The 17,928-nt window shown below is 40.7% G+C and overlaps 1 protein-coding gene across 3 annotated transcripts; it reads right to left on the reverse strand.

Annotated features, from left to right (window-relative positions):
* Positions 1-1,500: 1,500 nt before the first annotated feature.
* LOC307017397 (uncharacterized protein) lies at positions 1,501-11,441 on the reverse strand. Of its 3 annotated transcripts, XR_013802172.1 has the most exons (5): positions 10,932-11,441; positions 4,881-5,898; positions 4,277-4,432; positions 2,404-2,519; positions 1,501-1,941 (listed from the first exon to the last, which is right to left on the reverse strand). XR_013802172.1 is itself a non-coding variant. In XM_079646985.1 (4 exons), exons 2-4 carry the CDS (start codon positions 4,980-4,982, stop codon positions 2,472-2,474), a joined length of 306 nt encoding a protein of 101 aa, XP_079503111.1. In that variant the 5' UTR covers positions 4,983-5,898; positions 10,932-11,441; the 3' UTR covers positions 1,501-2,471. The 3 variants fall into 3 exon arrangements, 2 of the variants coding, with proteins under 2 accessions (XP_079503111.1, XP_079503112.1); XM_079646985.1 differs by having other exon boundaries at positions 1,501-2,519; XM_079646986.1 differs by having other exon boundaries at positions 1,501-2,524.
* Positions 11,442-17,928: the final 6,487 nt, after the last annotated feature.

A 17,928-nucleotide genomic window follows, 5' to 3' on the forward strand; every position in this document is an offset into this window, starting at 1 on the left:
CATATGAACTCAGGGCCGGCGCGTAGCACTGGCGATAGATGTTCGCCTAGGGCGCAAGAGCTAGGGAGGCGCTGTGCTGGCAGTTCTGGGAGGGAAAAAAACATTTTTGATCGTTGGGGTTCATCCTAATTTTCGGCCTTGATGTAACAATATTCATAATTAAGTAAATGTAACACCCTTTTCACCCCGGTTACACGTTTCATTTGCCCTGTACGATGGGCGCTGTAAGTGATGAAAATGGGGGATGTTGGCTTATCTGACGCCCGCAGCTCACAGCCAAAGTGCGAGTGAGCGAGGGGGAGAGGGAGGGATAGTATCGAAAGCCAAAGGTGCCATAATACGCCCGTATGTTCGTCCGTAGTTTCGCACCAACTTACGGAACTACGGACGAACATACGGGGAGGCCCGTAAGTTGGTGCGAAAAAACGGGCGAACATACGGGCGTATTTTCATATGATAATGAGCCCCTCCTTCTGATTTCCGTAGCCAATGAGTTCAAAGTTTCTGTAACAAATCAGTGAAGAGTAAAGCCAGACCAAAGCAATCTGTAGATGAAAAGTTCCTGACATTGTGAGGCTGTAAATTGTACGTTATTCCAGATGCATGGGACTATGTATTAATTTGCCTTTCAATATAATAAATATATCAATCAATATATCCTGCCTTCATTGTCTTTTAAAAATAAAATCGTCTTACCTTACCTTATCTTACTGAAGTGAAGGGTAAATTATGTCTCCTTAAATCACCTTTTAAATGTACTTCTTATAACATGGTGTTGCATATCAAAATGTTCAGTCTCTGGTCTTGCTAGAAATGCAAAGTCACTCCTCACCTTAGACTCTAGAGCACTGTCTTATGAGATACTTAGCTTAGAAATCAGATTTTTGGAAAACTTAAAAACTCTTTGTGAAAACACAGATGTACTAGGATGTAGATGAAAAGTTCCAAGGGAACCAAGTATTAATTTTCCTTTGAATATAATCAATAAATCAAACAATATAAAATATATATAAAAAATACAATTGCCTTACCCTTTTCCTTAACCCTCTGGAGTGTGAAGTGAAGGGTATTTTCTCAATTTTTAGATGTCTCCTTAAATCAACTTTTAAATGTGCTTCTTATAACATGGCATGGTGTTACATGTCAAAATGTTCAGTACAGTCTCTGGTCTTGCTAGAAATGCAAAGTCACTCACCTTTTGAGATACTAAGCTTAGAAATCCGATTTTTGGAAAACTTCAAAACTGTCAAACACAGATGTACTCATGTCATCCATTTTTTTTGGTGTTTCAGATTTGGTTCACCAAAGTATTGAAATATATGAATTACACTATAGGCCTATATAAATGTGTTGTTCATGTCTAAAATGAAAATGTGTAAATTATAATTTAGATTAAAATATTTCCATCCCTCTACTTTCACCACAGAAAAGTTACATCAGGACTGATTCATATTCCATACCAAGGTTCATGTGATGATGTGTACAAATACAAATTGAGCATTAAACATTTTTATTCAACCAACTATTTATGTTAACATAAGAAACTGTAAAATCTCAATGTTTACAATATCAGAACTTTCTCAACCAACTATTCATTATAAATGTAAAGACAGGGGGAGCAGTGTAATGGTCTGTCTTCCATGACAGTGGGTCTGGCTGCTGTGTAGGTGGGGGTGATAGTGCATGGGCTGCTGATGGCTGTGTCGGAGGGAGGTCTGCTCGGAGAGACTTCTTTGCTGGCTGGGTTTATCGTGATGGCTGTGGTGGAGGCCTTTGTACCGAGGTGTATCTTAATCTTGTGGCAGGCACAGATGGAGGTGGAGGCCGCTGTAGTGACGCTGGTCCTTGGTGGTGATGGCTCTGGTGAAGGCCCTTGAGGCACGGTAGATCTTGATCTGGGTGCACGCACAGATGGAAGTTCTTGCTGCTAGGCCCAGGCAGCTGTGAAATCGGAAAGCAATATAGGACAATAATTACTACTAAGTTCATTAAAATATAAAGTTCAAGGGGAATGTTTCTCAAGCATAAATAACAATGCACAACTCAACCGTTTCTCGGAATCGAAACTAAAATGGTGAAACAAAAACCTACCGCACCCGCAACATTTTCTTTTACATGTGCAATGTCCGATGTCAAGACGCCATTGTGCTAATACAGCACTAGGCCATGTTTTGGCCCATAGGAGGAAAACATTGTTTTGTGTGTCGTTACTCTGAGCTTTGAAGTATGCCGTACAGACTTTGCACTTTGGCGGACATCTTGTGTTGGTCAAGCTGCATGATTATTTTCTGAAGTACTTCAAAAGTGAAATGAAGGGGTTTTTGGATATGCTATGTTGAGTGCATATAGCAAACCCAGAAGGAGGGCACAAGCTGAGGCAACTGAAGGCAGTTCATTCAGCACCTCCACGCCCTTGATGATGATGCCGATGTCTGCTGGTGGCTCCTGCATTCCTTCCTCCTCCTTCCGTATCACAAACACACCCATTGTGAGCTCCTCCATCTCCTTCTGAAGATCATCTGTTCTGGAGTAAATGACAACAAACATCACTGGCATCACTTTGCACTAATATGCACTTAATATGGGACAATAATATCACTGGCCGGAGTCCTACTCTGTGATTACTCACTGATTATTCTGACGACTCACATGATCAGAACCTAATATTTAATTCATTTATCTCATCTGATCCATCTGTATTATTGCGATTATGTTGAGAAGGATTAATATAAACATCATTCAATTGTTGTCAAATTGTGGCGTGCTGTGTGGCTGTCTGCAGGGGTGGGGGGGGTTGTCGTGCATTGTTCTTTGTTTTGTGTTAAAATGTGTAAAATTCAACAAAGAGTATTTAAAAAAAAAAAAAAAAACATCTCCCAGGAAGATAATGAGGGCTCTCAGGACACACTCCCTCCGAAGATGAATGTCTTCAGTCTAGGACAACATTATTTTGGTTAATTTTAGTTTTCAAAATGTCTATTGACAGATTTCCTTACGCTAAAATCCTTCACTTTATTTAGAAACAAATGGACAGTCCTAGTTACAGAGTTTCTTAAAACAACGGTTGCCCCCCCAATGCATCTATAAAAGGGTACACAAAATCAGTGGCGGCCGGCCCATAGGGGCGCCGCCCCCCCTCTTCCCACATGTTTGATTGTCATTAAAAATTCTAAATTAATACAAAAATATATTTCCAAAAAATATATTTTTTTTATTTTTATTTTTATTTTTAAAGAACAAGGTAAATATTATATAGTTGGTATCAGTAAAATGTATAATCTACAATAAAATATCGTTTAAAATTGTTTTACGATGTCTAAAGTTACTGATAAGTCACATGTTTCCTGCCTGGCCGCAGCGTGTATCATTACCCTCTCTCGCCCAGGCGGTAGAAAAGAGCCCTCAGCCAGAGCAGCTGCAACCAACAAGCTGACTGTTGCTATCTGTAAACTATGCCGCCGAAACATAATTTCAGCCAATCAGCGTCGTCAGATCTGATGCTCAAAGGGCGCCCTTTCAGCGCCCTGGCCTGTGTGTCTGCTTAGACTCGTATCCAAGGTGACGCTACAGTAGCGGATGGCTGCGTCTGCAGGTGTAGACTCCGGTGCTAGTGGATCGCCGGAGCTGTAGATTAACATTTGCATGCTTATTGTAGTTGTAAGGGCAATGCCTGTGGCACCATGGAGCATATGTGTGGGCTGGACCTGTATTTTACAGGAAAGGAGTGATCAGAGGGCCGAGTTGTCGATTCTTGTTCAGTTTTCATCTTCCTCACCCTCTCAGACTTTGAGTTGCACGCGCTGCTAAAGAGACGCGCTACCATGGAAACCAAACAATGGTGTACCTATATTAAAGTCCGAGTGGAAACAGTTGTGAGTAAATCTGATTTTGTCAGAAATCGGGAGAAAATCGGGAGGGTTGGCAAGTATGACACACACACACACACACACACACACACACACACACACACACACACACACACACACACACACACACACACACACACACACACACACACACACACACACACACACACACACACACACACACACACACACACACACACACACACACACACACACACACACACACACACACACACACACACACACACACACACACACACACACACACACACACACACACACACACACACACACTTCATATTTAGTCTCCTGATTTGAAATGCCCTAGTATGGTTTTGTCACCATTTCCATAACCCCACCAAAAATATTTTCCACCAGCCGCCACTGCACAAAATGCAATGCAGATTTACCTGGTCAAAAATGTCCATGATGTCAGCAGTCTTTTGACGTTTTGATCCTCCTTTGGCACGGATGACTGTGATTAGCTGACTTGAGTGAATGTCCAACTGGGCCATGAAATTCTCCTCAAGAGGAATGGTCATTATCCTCTGGAACTCTGCATTGATCTATGAAAGAATAATACAAAAATGACTGAGTAAATTCTTAAAAATTCAATTTAACTCAGTCTGTATGCAATTAACATTTGAAAAAATAACCTTTGAAGCAAGTGTAAACTTCTTCCGACCCCTTTTCGGACGTGTAATTAGCTAAAGCTTTGTTGTTTATTGATACCAGACAATGACGCTACAGATTATTCAATTATTAATTAAATGTTTCGTTATTGCATTCATTTGTATAGTACTGTATCACCTTTTGTTTCATTTGTATTTTCTTTGGTTGTACACGCTCGAGGAAAAAAAACTAAACTAAGCATGCCTACACACTGGCAAAAGGTATAACAAACTAAAAATGTAAATTCTTTCAGTAAACACTGTTAAACATCATCTTTACCACACCATATTATCATGAAGGGATAAAAGCTTACTAAAAAATGGATACAGACTAGATTATTACCTCTTTTTGTTGGAACAGTGCCGGCCACCTGTCTTTGAAGTCCTTGATTCCTGGCTCTTGGTTTACCACCTCCTGTCGTCTGTAGGCGAACGTGTGAGCCATTTTGTATGCGATGACCCTATTATTGTTCCTTATCCTGATGTCTGTCAGAATTTCTATTCTTTCTTTTTCCAGGCTTTCCAGATTGGCACCAGTGGGGAAGGATGGATAAAAGTTGGACTCAGCTCGCTTTGGCCTCTTGACTTTTTTAGCAGGGAAAGCATCTGTAGCAGCTTTAGATTTCAGGGAATTTACCACCAGCTCTGGGCACCCCTGCAATTTGAGCTGAGTCCTATAGTTTCCCCATCTTATATTTCAGGCGCTGTTTCCATCCATTGCAGCCATTGAATGAGCCAGGTTCTTTCAAACAAGGATGCTTTTTGATCAGAGCCTCTGCTACTGGCCTGAAATTTGAATAATCTGGATAGGCCTTGTATCCAGAAATTGTTTCTGCAAGTCTATTCAGAATATCAGACTTGCTTTGGGAGATGACAGTCAACATTTTGTGGCTTCCATTAAACTCAGAATTCCCTTTCCCTAGCTGCAGCTCCGTGTCACATGAAAATTGAGTTATCGGAAAGTCCGCTGGCCACTGTTTGGCTCGAGAGGACACAGATTCGGGGAATGAGAGGATTAATGTGTCATCTGATGCCAACGAAACATTGCCATCACACTCAAGTGAAGACAATGATGTGGTATCAATGGCAATGTTCAAAGGTGTATTTGTTTGCTGGTGGATCACTTTGATTATTCCCAAATCCTGAAGTTGAGTGGTGGAATTCAGATTGAAGAAGTCGTTGCCAAAGTCTTGGTCCATGTACTGCAGTCTGACGTCGCCCTTTAACCCAAAGAAAGTCTTTAACTTGCTGAGAAGGTCATCCAATGATTCCGGTATGCCATTTGGAAGTGACAGTTTTTCAATGTTGTTCTCCCCCAAAATCATTTTTAGTCTTGCAGGCGTCGAATCAGCCATGGCAGTCTGAGAAGACAACACAAGCACAATACGTTTTAAGAAAGGCACATTAAACATAATTCCTTATTATTCACACTGTTAATGTATCATCTTATAGATGTGTTATCAGTTTTCAGTAAAAGGACTACAACTTCGTGTTAATCCCTTTTCCACTGGCAGCATTTGCTGACTGGACTCCATCAGCACATATTTAAAAAATGACATAATGCCCACCCTTACCCTCAATGTTAGGTTCCTTTTAAATAAATGAAATCTGAAGTTGACGATTGTAAACTGTGTTCGTTATTCTCCCGTCCAGGAGAGAAGCTTTAAAAGGAGACTAAATGGAGTCTCTGTGAAAGTTCAATTGGGTACTTTAATTAAAAAAGGCACGGGTTGGTCACAAGCATGATATTGTTCAGTCAGACAAACAGCTGTGATCCGCTCCTCGTTAGGGAAGAGAAGACCCGATCTCTCCTCCGGTGCTGTTATATATCCTCTGCTGGCTCCTCCCCGCCAGCCGGCTCGCCTCGTCTCCAATGTCCGTTGTTGCATTTAAACAGAGGATTGGTTCATTTCACATTCAACATATGCTTAACACGCCTTTTCTCCTCATATTCTCTTTCATCACTTTTCATTTAACACATTCTAAACGCTGTAATCAATACTCTAAAAAATACTTCTCGGCTCGTTTGGTTTCCGGTCATTCCGGATGTTTTCACATGCTACTCTCGTCTGTAAACAATAATGTATTCAAATAAACTGTACCTTCATTTAATATTCAGCATGGTAGTATCTCGATATCTATAGTTGTAGTGTTAAATCAGTAGGCTTCGGTTTGCACCACTCCATATCATTTCGCTACTAAATTCACCTCTTTAGGAAATCGTATATTAGCCACATGCTAAATGCTAACCGTAGATGAAGGATTTTCAGAATAAAAGCTTAACTGCTTGTGCACAAGAATTTCTGTTTTTTCAGTATAAAAGAGCATTAAAACTGACGGCATGTTTAAACTACATTTCCCCATTAAAACATTTATTTTAATTTCTAACACAACTTGTATGTGCAAGAAAGTTGAATGTTATCATTTGAAATCTCCAAAGGGTTGATAGTTAGTCTTGCACCAATAACAAATATGTATAGGAAGTCATACAAAAATATATATATTGTTGTTCTGCAGGTGAAGCATTAAAACTCTGACCACTCAAAAAAAGCCCACACACTGTTTGAGTGTTTTCACAAATTATTTTCTGATATTTACCTAATGTAATTATTTGTTGGTGAAATGATAAATAAAACCTTTGAAAACAAAAAAAAACACTGGTATGAAATAAATCTGTTTTGAGAACACAATAGTTATGAACTATTTATTTTTCCACCTAATGAAATATCACTTTTCGCTTCCTCACCCTTTAACACTAGAACCGCCAACGGGTAAATTTTACCCGCAGCTGTTTTTTTATTGTATGTAACTATTTTTCATAAAATATTAAAGTCTCCCAGACCGTGACTTTTCATGAAAGTGTGTTATGTAACACCCTGTGTTGTTAAAAATTGTCAATATGAAGTCAGATTGAAAAAATCGCCAAAAAAATTGCTATTTATACCTATTTCCGCCAGCGGGTAATATTTACCTCATAGAAATGCAGCGCTCCTCGCGCTATTGATTTCTCGCGTAAACATAAACATGACGTTTTGCTATTGCAACGCCTTTTGTCTACTGCTGTAGATAGAGAGAGAGATTGAGAGATAGATAGATTGAGAGAGAGATAGATAGATATATTGATAGAGATAGAGAGATAGATAGATATATAAATTAATAGATAGAGAGAGAGAGAGAGAGATAGATAGAGAGAGCCTGTTATATTTCCAAAATGGACAAAAGAAAGAGACTCATGAACCTACAGGAGGCACTAGCGTTGCTAAACCGTCTGAGCGAAGCAGAGTCTGATGGTGGGGAAGTATCAGGACTGAGTGATGTGTCCTGTTTGTTCTGCCTCTGATGGGTCATCTGACAGCGATCCTGAGCCTCCGCGGAACGTGAGGCCGTCCCATCCTGATCCCCCGCTTGCAGATGGGCCTACTGTACCAGCAGAAGGTATGATGATTCTTGTTTTTTATTTCCTACTTTTCTACAAATCGTAGGCTATAAGATATCAAGGCATATAGATAATGCCTTTTCTTTTTACAAATGATCTTTTCATTGCCTTTCGAGGATGTAATATTATCAAATAAACATTTATGAAATATACTTTAGTGTAAAGTAGTGTTTTCCTCTCTGCTATTTAGTGTGTGCCACTGAGCCTTCACCAGCCCAAGAGATCGGGAAAGATGGCACAGTGTGGGCGGTCATGGAGTCTTGCGGAGGCGCAGGGAGACGGCAGATACAGAACATCCTCACGGAGTCTACTGGCCCCACACCACACGCACGTCACAACATTACTGACAAACTCACAGCATTTATGTGTCTGTGTGATAAAGTAATGTTGGAGGAAATCCGTGATTGCATAACTGCTGAAGCGCGGAGAGACACAGCCACCTGGGATGTCTCTATTATGGAGCTGAAGGCCTTTATTGCGCTTCTCTATGTGAGAGGTGCATATTGTGGGAAGACCATTGAGATGGAGAGTTTCTGGTCCGAGCAGTGGGGCAAGGCGTTCTTCAACGCAACACTGTAGAGGAACAGGTTTCGGGAAATCAAGCGCTCCCTGCGCTTTGATAAAAAGGAGACCCGCCGGTGCTGGTTGACCACCGACAAGTTTACGCACGTGAGGAAGGTGTGGGATCGTTTTGTCGAAAATTCAATCGCGTCCTACAGGCCAGGGTCCGACATCACTGTGGATGAACAGCTATTCCCGACCAAATCAAGATGTCCATTCACACAGTACATGCCCAACAAGCCAGACAAATTTGGCATCCAGTTTTGGCTGGCAGCTGACGTTGACAGCAAATACATGCTGAATGGCTTCCCTTACCTGGGAAAAGATGCCAGCAGGCCAGCAACACAACGGCTGGGAGAGAACGTGGTGCTGAGGCTGGTGGAGCCCTTTGTTGGTAAGGGAAGAAATATAACCACAGACAATTTCTTTACCTCCCTCCCTCTCGCCAAAGCGCATCTCGCCAAAAATACCAGCCGAGTGGGAACCATCAAGCGCAACAAGCGGGAGCTCCCACCCTCTGTGCAAGGGAGATCTGAGCTGTTCAGCACCAAGGTGCTGAAGAGCGACAAAATGGTGCTCTCAGTCTACCAGTGCAAGCCGAGGAGAAACGTGACAATACTCAGCACGCAACACCAGTATGTGGCCATCTCCACAGAAAGAAAGAAAAAGCCAGAGACTGTGGAATACTACAACCACTCAAAAGTGGGGGTTGACGTGCTCGATCAAATGGCTCGCCAATATTCGGTGAAAGGTAGGCTATTATTGTTATTATTATTATTATTATTATTATTATTTTAGGCCTATAGAAAACACTGCATTGGTCAATCGTTTTGACTAAATCCTATGTTTCTCTCAGGTGGCACGCCTAGATGGCCCGTTGCTGTCTTTTATAATGTGCTGGATCTCGCTGCCATCAATGCCTGGGTGCTGTACAGGAGCTGCATGAGACAGGAGAACATACCGAGAAGGGACTTCATGCTCCAGCTGGCACACGAGCTGCGCGTTGAGTGGATGGCATCAAAAGCGCCACCACTTGCGGACCTGCCCTTCAGCGGTGCTGGTGCAGAAGAGCGCAGGAGAATGACCTGCATGGTGAAGGCGCACTGCATGCAGAATAAAACGTTCTGTAAATGTGTCAAGTGTGGGGATGCTGTGTGTGGCAAATGCACAGCAAAGGTGCTCAGTGTTTGCAACAATTGTGTTGAATGTTTGTGAAGCGTTGTGATCGATGTGTTCGTTCTTATTGTTCTTCTTCTCTGATGTTTTTTGTTATTTGTATACATTCTGTGTTATCTGCTGTTCAATTATATAACAAATACATTATTATATTAATTTATATTATTGTCATGTTGTTGTTTTTTTATGAGTAGAAGGCTATCAGACGATATGAAGCATTTTTACCTTTACGAAACACAAGCCTAACATCAAGCGTTTATTAGCGAGAGTGGGTAATATTTCTACCATAGATTATGAAGCGATCCTCGCGCTGTTGATTTCGCGCGTAAACATAAACATGACGTGTTGCTATAGCAACGCCTTTTGTCTACTGCTGTTCCTATAGAGATATATATATATATATATATATAGATAGAGAGATATATATATATATAGATAGATAGATAGATATATAGATAGAGAGATAGACAAATAGATAGTTATAGATAGATGGAGAGAGAGATAGAGATATATACCTAAACAAAACACAAGTCTAACACCAAGCATTTAAATCAGCACTGTAGCGATATTTTATACTTCATGCTATCTGTACAAACTATATAATATGAAAAGCTGAAAGTCCACAGATTATATTGGTATACATTTCATCCCTGTGCGATCAAAACTCACTGTTCTGTATGGTACATTGTACCTTGGAAATCAATAGCGGGTAAACTTTACCCGTTGGCGGTTTTAGGTATACAGCGACCTCTGGCGGTTCTAGTGTTAAACATGGACATATCTTTTCAATGTGACAAGACGCATCCCTCTGATTTTGAAGTCTGCCAGTGGGTAATCATCTTGTGGCTCAAGAAGTTCCACTTCCTTGCCTGGAGACGTTTTGAGATCATAAGCTCTATAATGTTCAATGTACCATCCACTGAGCTTTTTCACAATGAAGATCAACTTGTCCTGCAGTATCACCATTTGGAGGATTTCACAAAACTCTGGGAGTCCCCATAGATCATCCCAAACTTTACTGGGAGTTTCTTTGTAGGTAAAAAATAATTTGTATATTAGCTTTGGCTGAACTCTAAATTGAATAACTCCACAGAAAACAAAACAGTGGATTTTGTCCTATAATCACCTCCTGCACTTTGCGTTTACGTTGAAATTACTTTCAGAACACACAGCAACATTAAAGTACTCTCTATGTCACTCACTTCACGTAGCTTCACGTACCTTAGGTAGTAGTCCAATACGATGTGTCAAAGCCTGAAGAAACCACCACCGGTCAGGCATGAGAAATCATGAGAAGAAAAAGAAATACATTTATATACTGTATTAGGGGGGACATTTATATTCGTTGTTAAGCTTTCACAGTCACGTATTATCACCCCGAACATAGTAATAGTCTTATCAGCAACAGCAAATTACACTACAAGGCTTCTTATTAGCACATTAGCACAGCAACAAAGAGTTGGATAACGCTTTAACCACCGAGCTACTATAAATGTGAGGCTTTATCAACGCCGCATCAATCACTTCCAGCGTAAACAAGAAGGGAGTCCCGCCATCGAGGCGACCGGTGTTCCGGATTAACTTGTTTCCCGATCAACTCGTTTCAGTGGGGTGCGTGGCTTTCGACTGAAATACACATTTCGATCGCTTTCTTCTGTCGTTTACATACATCTTTTGGTATATTTGGCTTCTTAGGAACACGTTGATGCACATCCAGTACCAATGTGTGAGGTTGTGATTATGATGGCGACATCCGGACGCGAACAGCGAGGACTACAACAAGACAAACGAGTTGCTCGAATAAATCATTTAAACCGGCTATTGTTGCCAGACTTATTACGGAATATCGTTGTTAATGTCCAAGTCCATCTGGGTATACCTTCAGACAGCCTCCAAGTGAAGCACACGGTGTTTACTCACAGTTTGAAAGCAGCGTGGAGAAGTCTTCATGGTTAAACTGTGATCCTCCGAGGGAACTGGGACCCGCCCACGTTAAAATGTGACCCGCCCAGGTTAAATTGTGTTACGATTTCTGTGGCTATCTACCAGCGACCATGTTTAATAAGACTACCCACACATGTATCCCTTATAAAAACGGTATTGTGCAGCACTCATCCAGATAACATGTGACTGTTACCTCGTTTTGCAAAGATAGCAGCAGAAATGTCATTGGGGATATTTATATATCCCCAATATATATTATTATAGAGATAGATAGAGGCAAAATATTATATTGTACAGCATAATGTTGCATGGCAAATATCACGAAACACATGGCCTGATTTGCATATTGGAAGTTAATGTTTGCACTAGAACACATGTATATGTAAAATTAACACTTATCACAACATAATGTGGGCTCGCAGGCTGATAAACTAGGATATCTGATCTCTGTGGGTCTTAATGAGGCTTGATACAGACCTCAGTCAGTATACTATTTCTAAGCAAATGCCTACTATAATATGTTTATTATATGGCTTAAAGTGTACATACATTCGCTCACATTATAAATGATGGTCGGGTTGCATTTTTCTAGAACTTGTTGACGATGTTAATGTAAGAAAATGAGCTGTGGTGTTGTGTTAGGACTTTATGATTCGTGGCGCACTCATAACGCGCAGGGCATGATTGATTTTTACTGTTGGGACTCGGGTTTGAGTCCAGCATGAACTTTTTTGTTATTTTCCTGTCGATGCACATTGAATATTATGTTTGAATAGAGGATTCGTAATATTGTTTGCCGACACCAACATTCATGACCAAGCAGCATTTTAAAGTCTAAATATCCACAAAGTAAACACTGTGTGCTTCACTTGGAGGCTGTCTGAAGGTATACACAGATGGACTTGGACATTAACAACGATATTCCGTAATAAGTCTGGCAACAATAGCCGGTTTAAATGATTTATTCGAGCAACTCGTTTGTCTTGTTGTAGTCCTCGCTGTTCGCGTCCGGATATCGCCATCGTAATCACAACCTCACACATTGGTACTGGATGTGCATCAACATGTTCCTCAGAAGCCAAATATACCAAAAGATATATGTAAACGACAGAAGAAAGCGATCGAAATGTGTATTTCAGTCGAAAGCCACGCAGCCCAATGAAACGAGTTGATCGGGAAACAAGTTGATCGGGAAACAAGTTAATCCGGAACACCGGCACAACAAATTATTACTGAATCTCCCACACAGCGAGGTTAAAGAGCAACTTCCAGGTTAAAGACACCTGTGAATAAATGTGTAGGAAAATGATGAATACACTAGATTTTCAAAAAAATATACAGAAATATACACTACAGTGACATCTGGCATCGTTTTTGTAAGAAATGTTCACTTCCGCATAAAAAAGCCTCGGCACGTGACCTCCCGCGTGTGACGTAACACGGGGGACACAAGGGGGAGAGCGGCCGGTGTAACGTATTAATAAACATGGATCCCAATGCTAGTTTCGACACAGAAGACACAGAAGAAGTTGAACATGAATATTCGAATGCATATGAGGGACCACAACCTTATAATTATGAGCCTGCTAGGCGTCCAAGAGACCAGGAGCAGCCAAGGATTAGAAGAAATAACGGCCATCGGAGAGAAATTGAGCTGTGGTGTGTGGAGAACCAGCTATCTTGGTGAGTGACCGGCGTTAGCTACAGAATGTTAGCTAACGTCACATCACAACATTGTAAAGTTAGCTATCATATATCAGGCTATAACTAAAGTAGCATTTATAATATAGTAACGTTACTGGCAGGACTGTTGATACTGATCCATAACAGAAACTAATGCGCAAGTACAGTATCAGCCGTATCTCGCGTTACCTAATGCAACTCCACACTATGGTGCTGTGTACCGGAGGTGAGACGCGAGATACGGCTGATACTTGACGATCTGGCGGAGAAAGGTTGTGGAGCCTCCGTTGATATGTCGTTGTAAATGGCTTGATGGAAAGCAGGTGTGTAGTCGGGGAGGGTGCACAGCTGATTGCAGCAGGTGAGTGGAGGTTGAGCCGGGAGCCAGGAGTGACAGCCACCACGCACACACAAACAACACAGTACCGGAGGGGAGAGAGAGAGAGCAGCGAAGGTGGGGGGGGGGAGAGATAGAAGTAATACGGTTTCCTGATAAAGCTGTGGAGAGTATGTGCTGCAGGGAGGTGGATGCACAACGCACCCAGGAACGAACGCTAGCTCCGGTCCTTTTTACTGTGGACTCGATGTCCTGACAGGCTGGTATTTGTGCAACCTGCACAAACACAATACTGCACCATGATTACAAATGGTGAAATGCAATGTAAAACTACCGAAAAATACCAGCTCCTTAAAACACAACCGCTCTACTCAACGCAACTCCACTATACCCGCGGTCAGAGAGCGGAGATGTGTCCCCTGTGTGATGTAATATGACGCATTTGACTTATGACCTTAAAAAAAAAACTTTTTTAAGAGCAGAGCTCAAAATTGGTCCTTTCCCTCTGAATTCCTGCCCTTATGTCTCGTAAAACATATCAAATCCTGCATTCACTTTTTTAAGTTTAATTTTCAAGCAAGTTTAAGCATAAATGTAGAAAAAATAAAAACCTGCAAGATGCTCTTTAAGTTCTATGTTCGTCAGCCGGATGCATCTACCGTCTTTCACCAGCGCAACATGCCCCCTCACTGCTCGGTGATGCCGTATCGTCTTTATAATTACACTCGACGCAGCGGCGGTGACACTACATTAAACCGTTCACACACACACGCCGAAATAGTACAAAAAAAATGTGTGCAGTTTGGTGACAAGCTATGTACTAATAATGATATTACTAGCCTTAACATGACCCAGTTTGCGCATTAGTTTGCGCTAATAAGCAGCTACGCCAGTACACAATAGGAATAACTTTAACACATTTCAGTGACAATATTAAAACAAGAGAGTAGGCTTCTACCCGCAAGCAACCAACTATCGTCATGTTTGAGCTAAAGCTAGCGGTTTAGCTAACAGTGGAGCCAGTGCATCATAGCTTGGTTTGGTAGGTTAAACAATTTAGGTGGAACATGTTATATCTGACATTGTACATTATTTTTATATAAGAAATATAACTTGTCTGAATCACACTTACCGTATGTCGAAGTCACGTCTCAAAAGAAAAAGGCGGCACATGTGACGGTGGAAAGATCTGGCAAAGACGTTGACGTTCACTCCAAAAAATAACTCTTTGAATGAACGTAATTAAATCATGGACAATATTTCCACATGATTAAATCACTTTCTTTCAAGATTAAGCAATTTCATTGGTCCAACTTAATTCACTTGGGTTGGGTCAACGTAATCTAATAGGATTGATACTACTTATTTATAAGGTTTGTTACCAACTTAATTTACTTGGGTTGGGTCAACGTAATCTATTAGGATTGATACTACTTATTTATAAGGTTTGTTACCAACTTAATTTACTTGGATTGGGTCAACGTAATTGCTTAAAGCAGAAAGAAAGCCATTTCATCATGTGGAAATACTGTCCATGATTTAATCAAGTTAATTCAAAGAATAACTTTTGAGTGTTTACACATTTAAAACATTTAGAGTGAACTAACAGAAACAGAATTTCAACAGTCTACAGTCTAGTGAGCTTCAAGGGTGGAAACATAACACAAACGCGGGATGTTGAAATAAAATTGTATTTCACAAAATAGGCAAAGATAAACAATGCTTTACGCTGACAGATGTTATTAAATATAACAGTGAATATATATTTCACAAAATAGGCGAAGGTAAACAATGCTTTACGCTGACAGATGTTATTAAATATAACAGTGAATATATATTTCACAAAATAGGCAAAGGTAAACAATGCTTTACGCTGACAGATGTTATTAAATATAACAGTGAATATATATTTCACAAAATAGGCAAAGGTAAACAATGCTTTACGCTGACAGATGTTATTAAATATAACAGTGAATATATATTTCACAAAATAGGCAAAGATAAACAATGCTTTACGCTGACAGATGTTATTAAATATAACAGTGAATATATATTTCACAAAATAGGCAAAGATAAACAATGCTTTACGCTGACAGATGTTATTAAATATAACAGTGAATCTATATTTCACAAAATAGGCAAAGATAAACAATGCTTTACGCTGACAGATGTTATTAAATATAACAGTGAATATATATTTCACAAAATAGGCAAAGGTAAACAATGCTTTACGCTGACAGATATGAAATATAACAGTGAATATATATTTCACAAAATAGGCAAAGATAAACAATCAGGGTATATGCAGGAATCCTGAAGTCAAAAGTAATACCTTTTAAGACCTTTTTTAAGACCCTTTCCATACATTTTAAGACCTCATCGCAACTTTGAGTTCTAACCGGTTACATTAGCAACACACTTTGCCTCACATTTACTATATTGATTGTAAGATAGCAAAACTAAACAGAGTGCAGACAGACTACTGAAGCCTCCTTTCCACATGAACTTCAACCTCTCTGTGAAGGTCAGGTTTAATGCAGTGCTGCTTTTATGCTTCTGTACTCTGTGCTCTTTCATTCCAGTAAAACTCCTCAGAAACCAGTATTTGACCAATAAACAAAACAATTGACAAAACTTTGAACTATGAAATATGTTAAACTTTGGTGAGCTTCAGCAGGGTAATGCCATATAGGAGCTCCCTCACAAATACCCAGGGGTTAAATTGGGCTGGGGCTGTCCGGGGCTAAGCCCTGGCACATAGGACGATGCTCTGACGTCATCACCCTCAAACATTTGTCATATGTTTACAAAAAAGGATATATATGTTAAGACTTTTCTCGTTCTTAATATAGACTATATTTAGGGTCTATATGTGTTGACTTTACTTTAAAATAGCAGATCTCTGTGACCGGATATAGTTTGGCTTAGACCCCGGCCCCACGGGGACGCATGCGGTAAAAAGCATACGCAAGCGCAAAAAAGGCTTCCGTTCACAGGCATTCGATTCATTAACGTGTCCGTTCACACTTGACCGCTGGAAATGCTGTAGTACATATGTCAGGCTTGTAAGTGGCGCTGCTGCCGCCCGAAATACACCAAAAGCAGCAAAGAAGACCCCGGAGCATGGTTGCCCTTCTGTTTATTCTCCGCGGTGGACGGCGTGTTCTCCTGCTGTATCTCTCAGGTAGTCCACCAGCAGATGAAAAACACCCACCTCTCCGCCTCTTCCAAGGAATGAGGGCAGAGCTTATTATTATTTATTGAGCTTAAAAACAAATTGATAACGACTCTGTTCTCTGTATAGAGAGGCGAAGTCCCTCCCCTTCCGGGAGCCTCCATGGGACCCCGGAAGCGGAAAATTATACATTGAATTCAATGGAGAGAGAAAACGTATCTTTTGATCCCGTTTGAATTGTGCCACGAATGACACATATGATGTTTGTCAATTTAAAAGAACATTTTGCAAGTCAAAAAAATTAAAATGTGTCGTAAAACTGTGAAGTAACACATTTTTTTGTGTTAAGCCGCTCAGTGAACTACATGTCTCTGGTCCCGCACTATACGCGTCACCAACACAAAGATGACCGTCACGTTGGCACATTTCACCTCATTCTTTCAGAATGAGAATAAAAGTATAAAACGAGGTGAAAATCACTACAAGTCTGGGCACGTTGAGAGCTGTACATACACGAAAGGGGAGTTAGTCGGTTCTGTAAGAGCCAGCATGCGGGACCGACTTTACAAGGTTTCAGTGAGTAATATGAGCGCAATGTTTAAGGTTAATGTCAGTCAATAAGGAGGAGAATGAAAAAGAAGATGATGAACCACAGACCCGGCATATAATGACTGCAGTGTGCAGGGCTGTGTTAATTTATGTTACTGTTATCAATAGCATTAGTTGACTGAGAAAACCGTCAAGAAAAAAAGTTTAGCGATGTTACGAGTCGACTAGCATAATATGAACCACGGCTGTGATTGACAACCTGGACAGCCAGTCAGAAGCTAGAATGCCAACCTAGAGAGCCAATCAGAACCTAGAACGGGTGTACTGTATACGGGTGTGTATGCTGTGGATAACATTGGTGTTCACAAGAACAAGGTACACTCCGGTGTTTTGTTTTAGTTGCTCTTCAGATTGAAGCGGCCAGTTTTATATCGACTATATGTGTGATCTCCTTTTTACATCTCGTTGTGTCATTTGAGTTTATTTGCTGTGTGTAGATTCAAGGATTTTGGTTATCTTGTCAATTTGTT

The sequence above is a fragment of the Notothenia rossii genome (genome assembly GCF_949606895.1).
Source record: "Notothenia rossii genome assembly, chromosome: 1".
Lineage (NCBI taxonomy): Eukaryota > Metazoa > Chordata > Actinopteri > Perciformes > Nototheniidae > Notothenia > Notothenia rossii.

Bases quoted from the DNA above. Each gene is read 5' to 3' on its own strand.
- LOC307017397 (XM_079646985.1), bottom strand. From the start codon at position 4,982: ATGGCTCACACGTTCGCCTACAGACGACAGGAGGTGGTAAACCAAGAG. The intron at 4,433-4,880 runs GTAATAATCTAG...ATTCTTTCATAG, and splicing joins CACTGTTCCAACAAAAAGAG to ATCAATGCAGAGTTCCAGAG. The intron at 2,520-4,276 runs GTAAATCTGCAT...ACTCCAGAACAG, and splicing joins TCATGGACATTTTTGACCAG to ATGATCTTCAGAAGGAGATG.